The sequence below is a fragment of the Schistocerca piceifrons genome, chromosome 8, assembly GCF_021461385.2.
Source record: "Schistocerca piceifrons isolate TAMUIC-IGC-003096 chromosome 8, iqSchPice1.1, whole genome shotgun sequence".
Classification (NCBI taxonomy): Eukaryota; Metazoa; Arthropoda; class Insecta; order Orthoptera; family Acrididae; genus Schistocerca; species Schistocerca piceifrons.
This window is the reverse complement of record NC_060145.1, coordinates 312611631-312625222: the sequence shown is the minus strand read 5'-3', so window position 1 is coordinate 312625222 and position 13592 is coordinate 312611631. Positions and strand designations below refer to the sequence as shown.

Sequence of the window (13592 nt, the reverse complement as noted above, 5' to 3'; positions counted from 1 at the left end):
AAAACGGTTCCAAAAGCCTGCTGAAGCTCACCTGTTTCACACGGAAAGAGAAGGTACACCACTGTGCACTATTTCGAGGTCATGCTGTTGTGACCAGGAGAAAACACAGGACTTCACTCTTCAACCGGCTACTCCTAACTGACATGCTGTAGGTGCACACCACTTTTGTTTGTGGTGGGGAAGTATCACAGTCACACAATGCCTGTGGTAACAAGATGCAGGGTTGCCACCAGAAGCATATAAATAATCTGTTCATTACTTTATTGTTGCATCTTATTTATGATTGCTAAAAAAGGAGCTAAAATCATCAGCATGACCTGAAAGGCAGCTAACTGGTATAGACCCTAAACTGGAAGACTTACTTTCAGTAACTGACATTAGGTGCCTTGATAAACGTGGAGACCTGCTTCCAAATTATGTTGGTAGCTGTTCATCATTTGAGTTCAGGAATATTTATTGCATTTTCTTTGATCAAAAAATTATGGAGAACTGTCTTTAATAACTCTGCTTTAGTGGCATGATTGTCAGTGACATTGCCATTGCCAATGCATAGTGAAGGTATTGATTGTATCTTGCCATTGGTGTAATCCTTGTTGCAACATACTAGTATTTGGATTCTCAAGTTCTTCAGCCAGTTGTTGGAGGTCATGAGCCTCCTTCATCCTACATTTATCGAACCAGGAATAAACCCCAGAGAAGTATGCAAAAGGCAAATCTGGCAAAACCTGATTGGAAGCTAGATACAATAAGACAGAGATAAAATCAAGGAAAAGTGGGAGGGGAGTGAAATGGGGTAAGGTGGGAGACCCACTCTGCCTAGAATGCAGTTTTAGGTCCCCGGAGCATGGTATGTGATGGGAGACGTACCATTCAAGGTAATACCAAGTACACCTGTAGAGGACTTGTATCCATACAGGTGTCTGATCTTCATCCACACCTGTGAAGGAGGTGTATGTGGTCCAGTCATTGAAACATACCAATCCCAATATTCTTGCTGCTGTCATTTTATTAAGTGGTGAGCCCGGGCACAGAACTGTTTAAAGGCAATGAAGTGCTTGAATGATGGATATCATTTAGTGTTGGAAAGTCTGATGCAATCTTCAATGGCCTCAGGGATTTCTGAGGACCACCAAGGTATTATCTTCTGATGTGAGGATCCCGAATAATGGGGGATCACAAAGTTGGCTGCTAATAGAATGGCGGCTGCTGCTTCACTCTGGACAGCTGCATCAGTGCCTTCATGTAGTGGGGAGCTCAGAACACAGTGGAGGTGAAAGCACCCCAGTCGGTACTGTGGAGAACCCATCTGGGTAGGCGCCCAGGGAAGTGGCGCTGAGGGTAGGACAGGAAGATCAGGGAGTGGTCACCGCCACACAGTCATCATGGACCCTCCAGTGGGTGGAAGGGAGAAGACAAGGGCTGCAAATAGGAAGATCAAGAGCTGAATAAGTTCCATGTGCCACAATGAAGTGTGTGGAGGCACCAGTATTGAAAAGAGAAAGGTCTAGATTTGCCAATGAGTTTCAATATCTTTATTGCAGCCAGTGGTTCCACCACACCAAAGGTTAGGGTCATTGAAGTTGCCCAAGATTAGGAAAGGAGGGGGAGCTGATGAACCAATGTAGACAATATGTTCTGCGGCACTCCACCACCAGGAGGGAGATAAACATTACAGCTTGTTAAATCCTGAAATACCCTTACCTGAGCAGCCAGTGTCTCAAAAATTGTATCAACAGGCACAAGTTCGCTATATATAGAGTCCAGAACATATGTGCACCTGATACCCTATTATAATAGGGATGATTCTTAAAATAATCCCAGGAGCCATCAAGGGCAGGGTTCCGCGTTGCTGGAAACCAAGTTTCCTGAAGGGTAGGGCAGAAAGCAGGGGAGGACCCTAAGGTATGCCACTGCTCAACGAGGTAGTGGAAAAAACCACTATACTTCCACTGGAGGATTGTGCTGCTGGTATACTGTGAGAGACTGATGGGACCAAGGTGGCAGGTTATGTCCCAGGATCACCTACTGCCACCAGTTGAGAGGTGATGCCATCAACACACAAACACTGCATAGGCAAAGTCAGTCTGTGGCAGTGAGCCCTGTTTGTCTCACCTTGTAGGGCGCAAAGGGTTGGTAGCACATTCCTGTTGCTGTGTCAGCTAGGAACTGGGATTCAAAGAGCACAACAAATATTTGTGTAATGGTCATCCAAAACCCTTACAGACCGTGCTGGTATTGCAATGAGATGTGTCTGAATTTCATACATCTGAAGCAGCACATAGGGTTGGAGAAACATAGGGGTTGTGGGGAATGGGGCAACATGCAGTTTCACATCACATTGATATACTGTCACCCTGACCTTTTCAGGCAACAAATTTCCCTCAAAGGCCATGATGAAGGCCCCGGTGGCAACCCAACTGCCCTTTTGCACCCTATGGACACAATGGGCAAAGTGTACATTCCGACATGCCAACAGCAAGAGGTCACGATGGAACATGACGCCTTGAACAATGTTTAAACTATTATGTGGAGTGACAGTCACCCAGCTTGTCAAAAGCAACAAATTACTGTGACTGGGTAGGGGATGCTGTTTTAATCTAAATTGGTCCACTCTTTATTTTGGAGATGACTGCAACTTTCCCAAACTTGTCCTCTGTAGTCTCGGCAAAGTCTATCTAACCCAAAGACTAAAGGCTTTGTGGCCAAAAAAGATTTCCCATCTGTCTTTGTACAAACCAGGTATTGTAGAGAGTATTTCTCTGTTTTTCAGTCAGCCCTATGTTTCTCCCATGGTGTAGCCAGGGAAGGAAACATTCTGGGGTTGTATCTATCTGCACTGAACGAGTTCTTTCCTACTGAAGAGACTTGTCTGGCCGTATGGCCACCAGTGGGAGGAAGCTTTGTCCTTATGCAACTCATCCACCATACTGCCACCCCTCCCAAAAGGGGGCTCTTCCCATGGGTACCACCCAGTCTCAGCAATTGCTATCTGGCCAGTAATCCATTACTTGAAGTTCCTGTGACCAGTCACAATGAGCACACAGTCCTTAGCACACATGGGGGAGCTGTTTCAGCTCAGGCCCCAACAGTGCAATTCCTGTGTGGTCAGGGAACTACTACCAAGCAGGTACTTGACGACGCCCCCCCCCCCCCCCCCCCCCCCAATGGGATGGCTATCGTGTTGGGTTTTGAGCAAACTACCTTACTGAACCGAGCAATGGGGACCACGTATTTGTTAATGAAAAGATATAGAGAGCACCGTAAATGAAATGGAAAACAAAGGTTCTAAATCATGTACCAGATCCAAGTGGGGTCTGCACCAGAAAGAGCATCCGATGGAAAAGTAGAGGGGAGAAAGGGATAATGTAAGTACAGGATTGCAGCACAGAAAGGGAAGTAATGCTGCAGAGGTTGAGGTCTCTTGGTAGCCTAGTACATACTCACAAAAGAGTTGTGAACGCACTGGCAGTCAAGTTCTTTCTGGTGAACTAACTTTTTCACACACACACACACACACACACACACACACACACACACACACACACTTGAGTATTCACTCACACTTAAGTGTAGCTCGACACTAGATTCAAGTCAAATACCAACAAATATGGCAAAAAAAGAACATAATTTTGGAGACATTTAATTTGCATATTGAATTACAATTAACTCGAAGGCAAATATAACAAATTTGGTGTGTACAAAATAAAATGCAACTATTGCCATAAAACATGTTTACACAAAACAGGCAGGTGTTTGAAGGAACCTGTAGTCAGTTTCAGGCTTAACAAGCCTGACCCAATATTTGTGGACTTTTAACATTCATTATTTCTTTTGACGACTTTCGACTTATTGCTTTGTGGTTTAGATGTCGTTTACCACATATTGAGTTTGGTGCGTCCATGTCAATAGTTTCTTGGGTTTTCTCTTAAAGCATGTGGATTTTAGGTCTATGTTGTTGTTAACATATAATTACTAGTCTTTCCTCATTTATGTTGGAACATAAGGGTGCAGGATGTGTATCAACTATTGTCCTATAGTTTTCCTTCTTTACAGTTTTTGCATTGAAATTTCCCAATAAAATAATAGTGTGCTTGAATGATAATTACACTCTTGTTGTTATCCATTTTCTCCCAGTGTGTCTGCTTTCCCATTGTCATACAAAAAACAACTATGACATGAATTTCTTTCCGCTTCAAATCCAAAGAAAAAAATAAAAATTTGGAGTAATTTTTGCTTGTTGCTCATGATGATAAACTTCTTGATGTTTTAAACCTTTTCAGTCCTTACAGAGAGATTATTTTGATAGGCTATTTGTAATAGACCAAGGTTCACCAAGTAAAGAATACAATACGAATGACTACTACATACCACTATACATTTGTATATTTCATTTACGTTACATCATGGTATTACATTAGCACTATTCAATTATATTCATCTGCTTATGATTTTTCTTTTCTTTGAATTCACTGTACTACCAATGCATTTACTGGCCAGATGAATCAATAATAGGGATGAATAAGACACTGAACAGTTAACATTACATAATTCATGTAATTTTCAAAAAAGACACTAGTTTTGAAAAAGTTAGTTATTGGAAGAATGTTCATACTAATAATTATTCTAATTTATGTGGACAAATGTTCAAGCCGAAGTAAGTAAGGAAGACTGCTGTATTAAGAGAAGCGAAAGATTAAGTGAGGAAGGATGTGTGATTTCATCAAAAAAGGAAACTGCTGATAAATTGTTAGAATTACAATGCAAATTAAAATGTCAAGAAAATTTTAACTTTACTCTTGTAGCAAAACCATTTGGATTATGAAATTGTAATTATATCACAAGTCATAACAAAGAAGTAAACACCTCTCTGATTGTTAAAGATCATATAAGCGATCACAGCTGCCACTGTGAGTGCGTTGTCACATTCAGTTACTTATTTGTTTAAAGAAAAAGTGAGAACTGAAGAATCAATCAATAAATGAAGAATGCTGAAAAATTTGGGTTGTGAGAAGTTTATTTCTAAGTATGTAAGAATGCAACATTTTTTCAAAAGTCATCCTAGAGCTTTCTGCAGGAAAGAATATTATTAATTTGTCAACTCAATCACCAGCCACAAACACCCCCAATTCAACAAGCTAAATATTAAGACAGCAACAAACTATTTCCCATCTGATTTTTTTTTTTCTTTTGCACAAAATTCTGTAAATTAACAAGGAGATTGCAATTTATGAATTTAAATTTACTAATAGTTTTTGTCTTACTTGTGAGCAGAAACATTTCACTGTACATTAACATTTCACGGACAATTGCTTCCAAAAATCAGAACATATGAAAGCAGAAAATCAGTTCAGTCGTTTAAAGGAAACTGATGACGAGAAAGTGAAACCATGATTGCGATACTCACTTCTATGAAAGCTGTCACTGTTCACCAGCTGGAACAACAATAGCACCAGTGGTAAAAAAGCAGGTCTAAGAAGCACTAATATGTAATTCCGCATGAAAAAGGGAAGACATACCATTTGTAATTTAATAGTGTTTGGTAATCATTAGGATACAGGTTAACAAAAATATGATTTCCATCTTTACTTTTGTTATATGTGGTATGAGGCACTTCCAATTAATAGTATAAATTTTGTGCAAATTTTATTGTAATACACTGACTACTTTACATTACTATTCACTGAAATGCACATATTACGTCAAGGATGTTCAAGCTGTAACTGAAGAACTCTCCAGACAACACAACGGCAAAAATTAAATTGCTAGGACAAAACCTATACCAAATATGTAGCGCACGGAGTAACTGAATAGATTAATAAAAGCAAACAAGCTGTTAACATGGAGTAAAATATGTTGAAAATACCTTTTGGGTGCGAGCATGTGCGCCCCCCCCCCCCCCCCTCCCTCCCTCACGCACGCACGCACAAACAAAAACACACACACACACACACACACACACACACACACACACACACACACAAAGTGTCAAAAAAGGTGAGCATAAAGTGAATACAGACACACATGGCAAGATGTGATCACAGTGATAAAATAATGCAATACAAAAAGAAAAATACAAGTAAGAACTCATTTTATTCAGTGGCTGGAAGGAGGTGGCACCACAAAAATAAGATCACACCTATAACTTGCAAAATATTTCATACAGAGAGAAAGAAGTATATTTTATAAATATGTTACAGAATTATTTGCTATTCAAGAAGCTGACTAACAGGCTTGGTACCATGGAGGTAAAATAGTCTCACAGTTGGACGTCTGGGTGGGGTCGAGTCAGGATGATGTCGTTATCAGGAGAAACAAAATTGGTGTTCTACGGATTGGAGTGTGAAATGTCAGATCCCTTAATTGGGCAGGTACGTTAGAAAATTTAAAAGGGAAAATGGACAGGTTAATGTTAGATATAGTGAGAGTTAGTGAAGTTCAGTGGCAACAGGAACAATACTTCTGGTCAGGTGAATACAGGACTATCAATACAAAATGAAATAGGGATAACGCAGGAGAAGGTTTAATAATCAATACAAAAATAGGAACAAGATAAGCTACTATTAACAGCATAGTGAAAGCATTATTGTAGCCGAGATAGATACAAAGTCCACACCCACCATAGCGGTACAAGTTTATATGCCAACTAGCTCTGCAGATGATTAATAGATTGAAGAAATGTATGATGAGATAAAAGAAAATATTTAGATGGTTAAGGGAGATGAAAATTTAATAGTTATGGGGGACAGTAGAAAAAGGAAGGAAGGAAAAATAGTAGATGAATATGGACTGGGGGAAAGGAATGAATGGGGAAGTCGCCTGTTAGAATCCTGCACAGAGCATAATTTAATCATAGCCAACACCTTGTTTAAGAACAATGAAAGAAGGTTGATCAGGAGGAGGAGACCTGGAAATGCCATAAGGTTTTAGATTGATTATATAATGGTAAGACAGATATTTCAGAACCATATTTTAAATTGTACGACATTTCCAGGGGCAGATGGGGACTCTGACCGCAATTTATTGGTTATGAACTGTAGATTAAAAACTGAAGAAACTGCAAAAAGGTAGGAATGTAAGGAAATGGAACTTGGATGAACTGTAAGAATTAGAGATAGTAGAGAGTTTCAGAGGGTTTAGGGAACAAATTAACAAGTAAATTTTCTTTACTTCATGTCTATGGTCGCAAATTTTTGTCATCAGGCTACGTGTTTTTGTCTATAATGACAATCTTCAGAGCTGCAGCAAAATATGGGAAAAACACAAATACAACTAGCAGATGGTCTACAGCTTAAAACAATAAAGTAGACCACGATGAAAAGTATTACTGACATACATGTGCTTTTGTGCACTTTAAATATGATGAGACACACTTGTTTTATAAAAACATGTCCTCATGTCTGGAGCCACAGTGGCATCGTCAAAAGCTAAACACAAAATCAGCACCAGCAATGTCAGGCATATATAAATAATGGTATACAGAAGAGTCATCTTGTCAGCAGCACTACTGTTCGAAATAAACTGCTGTACAGTAGTCACAAAATGTTTGTTTTGCAAGTTTGCCAAATGTTGCTACTGTAGGTGTACATATGTTCTTCAATGATTTAAAATAGAGGAGGATATGATCAGAAAAGTCGCTAATGGGCTTATAAGGTGTAAAAGGTGCTACAGTAATGTAAAAGCAATGAAACAAAACATGAGAAAAGTTAGAACGTTAAAAAGGAAAAAGTTAAGAGACAGTAACTGACATGCTCAAGCGGCAATATTTTAGATAATGATATAAATAATAAACAGCTTTCTGAGTACACAGAATAATATAAAAGTTACAAAGAAATAGCTAAAAAAGCCAAATGAAAACAGACTACCACACGTAATCCACACCCTCTGTTGGCTCTAATGCCAGGACACTGCATACGTGAGAAGTGACTAGAGGAATGTGACTGCCAGAGGGGCCCTCATACCCTGTGGCACGCCGTTCCAAGGAAAGAATGATAAACCCCGTAGCACTGCATGAGCAAGATTATCTAATTAATGAAGTATATTATATAAACAGAGAAGGAGCGAGGAAACACTAGAGTTATGCGCACAACATAAGAAAATGAAGAAAATATGTAAGGCACTCGATACTAGGTGAAACTATGAGTAAGATATATAAAACGGAGGAGTTCAGAGATTAAAGTAGAACATTGTCAAACAGAGTAAAGTAGGCATTAGGCACGAAATTGTTCTGCCAATTAAGCACTTTTGTTGGCTTTTGTATTTTTGCTTTATAAATTTCAAACTCTTCTAACAAATTAAGAGCATGGCCTTGTTACTGTACTGCCTTTTACACTTAATAAGTGCATCACAGACTTTACTGATTGTACCTGCCTTTATTTTACATCATTGAGGAATATATGTACATCTACAGTAACAACATCTGGCAAACTTACAATACAAACGTTTGTGGCTACTGTATGGCAGTTTGTTTTGAACAGTAGTGCTGCTGACAAGATGACTCTCATGTGTGCCATTATTTATATATGTCTAACAATGCTGGCGCTGATTTTGTGTTTAGCTTTTGACGATGGCACTGTGGCTCCAGTACATTAGGACATGTTTTTATAAAACAAGTATGTCTCATCATATTTAAAGTGCACAAATGCACATGTATTTCAGTAATACTTTTCATCATGGTCTACTTTATTGTTTTAAGCTGTAGAGAATCTGCTAGTTGTATTTGTGTTTTTTCCATATTTTTCTGCAGCCCTGAAGATCGTCATTACAGACCAAAACCAATAGTCTGATGACACAAAAAATTGTGATCATGGACATGAAGAAAAGGAAATTCATTCTATTTTCGGGTCACTGTTCAATTTGCAAACATGTTGCGGCTTGTAAAACAATTAACAAGACCAGGGGAAAGGAATACAGTAGTAGCACAATGGGTAGCTTTGAGGGATAAAAGTGAAGGCAGCACAGGATCAAGTATGTAAAAAGATGAGAGGTAGTAGAAATCCTTGGGTAACACAAGAGGTATTGAATTTATTTGATGAAAGGAGAGAATATAAAAATGCAGTTAATGAAGCAAGCGAAAGGGAGATTGACGGGAACTGCAAAATGGCTAAGCAGGGGTGGCTAGAGGACAAATGTAAGAATTTAAAAGCATATGTCACCAGGGTAAAGATAGCTGCCATCTACAGAAAAATTTGGAAGAAAGAGAGCCACCTGTATGACTATCAAGAACACAGATGGGAAACCAGTCCTAAGCAAAGAAAGAACAGCAGAAAGGTGGGAGGAGTGTATGGAGGGTCTACACAGGGCAGATGTACTTGAAGGCAATATTACGGAAATGGAAGAGGTCATAGATGAAGATGAGATGGGAGATATGGTACTGTGTGAAGAATTTGACAGAGCACTGAAAGATCTAAGCCGAAACAAGGCCCTGGGAGTAGACAACATTCCAGTAGAACTACTGACAGCCTTTGGAGAGCTGGCCATTACAAAACTCTTCCACCTGGTGAGCAAAATGTGTAAGACATGCGAAATACTCAGACTTCAAAAAGAATATAATATTTCCAATTCCAAAGAAAGTAGATGCCAACAGATGTGAAAATTACCAAACTATCAGCTTAATAAGCCATGGTTGCAAAATACTAACACAAATTCTTTACAAAAGAATGGAAAACTGGTAGAAGCTGACTTCAGGGAAGATCAGTTGGGACTCCAGAGAAATGTAGGAACACATGAGGAAATACTGACCCAACTACTAATCTTAAAGATAGATTAAGGAAAAGCAAACCTATGTTTATAATATTTGTTGACTTAGAGAAAGCTTTTGGCAATGTTAACTGGAACACTCTCTTTCAAATTCTGAAAGTGGGAGGGGTAAAATATAGGGAGCAAAAGGCTATTTACAATTTGTACAGAAACCAGATGGCAGTTATAAGAGTCGAGGGACATGAAAGGGAAGCAGTGACAGAAGGGAGTGAAACAAGGTTGTAGCCTATGTTGTTCAAATCTGTGTATTGACTAAGGAGTAAAGGAAACAAAAAGAAAAATTTGGAGTAGGTATTAAAGTTCAGGCAGAAGAAATAAAAACTTTGAGGTTTGCCGATGACATTGTAATTCTGTCAGAGAGCAAAAGACTTTGAAAAGCAGTTGAATGGAATGGACAGTGTCCTGAAAGGAGGATATAAGGTGAACATCAACAAAAGCAAAACAAGAATAATGGAATGTATTTGAATTAAATCAGATGATGCTGAGGGAATTAGATTAGGAAATGAAACACTTAAAGTAGATGGGTTTTGCTATTTAAGCAGCAAAATAATTGATGATGGTTAAAACTGAGAGTATATAAAATGTAAACTGGCAATGGAAAGAAAAACATTTCCGAAGAAGAGAAATTTTCTTAACGTCGAATACTGATTTAAGTGTTAGACAAGAAGAGAATAGAAGCTTTTGAAATGTAGTGCTAAAGATTAGATGGATAGATCACATCATTAATGAGGTGATACTGAATAGAATTGGGAAGAAAAGAAATTTGTGGCACAACCTGATTAGGAGAAGGGATCAGTTGGTAGGACACATTCTGAGACACCAAGGGATTATTAATTTAGTACTGGAGGGAAGTGTGGGAGGTAAAAATCATAGAGGGAGACCACAAGAGAAATACAGTAAGCCGAATCAGAAGGATGTAGTTACTCAGAGATGAAGAGGCTTGCACAGTATAGAGTAGCATGGAGTGCTGCATCAAACCAGTCTTTGGATTGAAGACCACATCACACACCATGGTTAATCAAACAGCTGCAGTTTTATTTCTCTTAGAACTAATACAATTTTCTGCTGTATGTGGCGAATGAATTTCTCACGACTTTTTTTTACTATTGTTTTGTAAGAGATTTCTTAAAACTGGTAACCTTCCATGGTCCTTAGAAAACCTAAAAATACCTATCAAATGCCTTCTTATTGTTCCTACAATTTATTGCTCTAAACGATCCATCTTCACCAGATGCCACGGTCAACATATCAGTTTTCTGCCCATTTGGCATGCTGTAGCCATGATGCAGAATAAACAGAATAAAAACAAGCTGAAGTGCCACAACTACATGTATTCGACCATGACAAAATTCTGACTGCTAAATAATTGACTTACCAGCTCAACATCAAGAACCTGAAGCAGTTTTTCTCTTAGTTGAGCCACATCACACATATCCCTCATGAGTTCACATAATTGCTGTTGTACATCTGGTGTTCCATTTTCATCACAAAAAACTGTTAACAGGGTCTGTAAAATATGCAAGAAATATATCAGAAATGCAGCAAACCTGCGCAGAAGAAGCAAAAAGTGATCATGTAGGAATTATTTTATCTTATTCATAATGGAATTTTCTGGGAGATGATTCCACACTAAATAAAATATGCCTTCTGTCATAAAATGGTTTTTTTCTTAATATACAATGCATTTCAAAACTTGATGCTGTTTACACTCACAGCAAACACTTATATCAGTTTCTGATCATTTATTTGTCACTTATGAATTATTCTAAAGTTTCAATATTTTATTTCAACTTCAACTTAAAATATACTTAAACTATGCAAACATCCGTTACCCCCCTGGCCTCAACCTTCACTAGTCCCCATCATCCCCCTGTTTCTATCCCCTTCTGTAGTCCTTTTGCAGCCTCACACATGCCTTCTGTCACCACAGCTCACCTGCATGGTCCTAGCCATATCTCTACCCCCCCCCCCCCCACACACACACAAAAAAACCACATTTCTCCAGATTCTGTACCTAACAGCCCATCATCCTATCTATGACATGTCCCTGCACACTTCCACTCTACCACAGGCAGCACTACATCATCTTCCGCACCCCTGCACCTCTATCTCTCAACCTCCACACTAGGGCTGTTGATAAAATAGCGATATTTATTCCAAAAAATATTGACACCACCTCTCCTTCTCCCAGTCCATACAGTGGAAACACTTTTGCCACCAACCCTACCAATCAGACTCAACCAAAGACCAATACTGAACCTTGTCCAACTCAGTTCACTCCTCCATCCAACTGTGATCCATCCAACTGTGATCCACCCCCACTGCCCCCAAGCCACCCCCTGTTAACATTCCAGAATTTCTTAACCTCAAACCTTGCCTCACCATCATTCCCAAAATCACTCAACATGTAGAACAACCTTAAATCTGCAGAAAGAACTGCAGACCACCATCTGATCTGAAAACTGTTCCCAACATTATAATACTACCTGCGGGCAAAGGCTCCACCACTGTCATTCTGAACTGCAAGGATTACACGGCGGAAGGACTCTGCCAGCTGCCAGATACTTCCACCTACAAACCTTGGCACAGTGACCCCATTCCAGTAATCCAGCAGGATCTCCAGTCACTACTCAAATCCTTAGGCCCATCCCAGAACCTATCCCCGGAGTCCATCTCTCTACTCTCCCCTACCACTCCCCGCACTCCAACCTTCTACATGCTTCTTACGTCCATACACCTAACCAACCAGGATGCCCCATTGTGGCTGGTTACTGTGCCACCACTGAGAGAATCTCTGCTCTTGTAGACCAACACCTTCAACGTATTACCCGGAACCTACCCTCCTATATAAAAGATACCAACCATTTCCTCCACCGACTCTCCACAGTTCCTGTCCCTTTACCACATGGTGCCCTGCTCATCACTATTGATGCCACCTCCCTTTACACTAACATCCCTAATGTCTATGGCCTTGATGCTATTGAACACTACCTTTCCCAACACCTGATGGATTCCAAACAAATAACCTCCTTCCTGGTCGCCATGACCAACTGTATCCTCACCCACAATTACTTCTCCTTTGAAGGCATTACCTACAGATAAATCCGGGGTACGGCTATGGGCACCCGCATGGCACCATCCTATGCCAACGTATTCATGGGCCATCTAGAGGAATCTTTCCTAAACACCGAGAATACTAAACCTCTCACCCCGTTCAGATTCACTGATGACATCTTTGCTATCCACATTCCTCCAGAATCTCAACAACTTCTCCCCCGTTTGTTTCACCTGGTCCTACTCAACCCAACAAGCCACCTTCCTAGATGTTGACCTCCACCTTGAAGATGGCTACATCAGTACTTCCATTCATATCAACCCTACTAACCACCAGCAATACCTCCACTTCGACAGCTGCCACCCATTCCATACCAAGAAGTCCCTTCTGTACAGCCTAGCCACCCATGGTCATCACATCTGCAGTGACGAGCAGCCCCTCTCTAAATATACCGAGGCTCTCCCTGAAGCCTTCACTGACAACAATTATCCTCCCAACCTTGTACAAAAACAAATCTCCCATGTCTTATCTTCCCAGTGTTCCACCACATCCCAAAGAGCCACCGTTCTGCCACAGAGGAGCATTCCCCTCATAACTCAGTACCACCCAGGACTGCAGCAACTGAATTACTTTCTCCACCAGGGTTTTGATTATCTCTAGTTGTACCCTGAAATGAGAAATGTCCTGCCCTTATCCTTGCCACCCCTCCCACAGTGGTATTGCACTGTCCACCGAACTTACACAAAATACTCATCCATCCTTACACAACCCCTGCTCCCAA

General features: G+C 40.1%; 1 protein-coding gene across 1 annotated transcript in view; it reads right to left on the bottom strand.

Annotated features, from left to right (window-relative positions):
* Nucleotides 1-13592, bottom strand: part of LOC124711790 — a 170201-nt gene that overhangs the window by 73007 nt on the left and 83602 nt on the right. The window contains exon 6 of the mRNA XM_047242009.1: nt 11132-11263. Within this exon, the coding sequence (XP_047097965.1) occupies nt 11132-11263 (132 nt within the window). The remainder of the gene's footprint in view (nt 1-11131; nt 11264-13592) is intronic.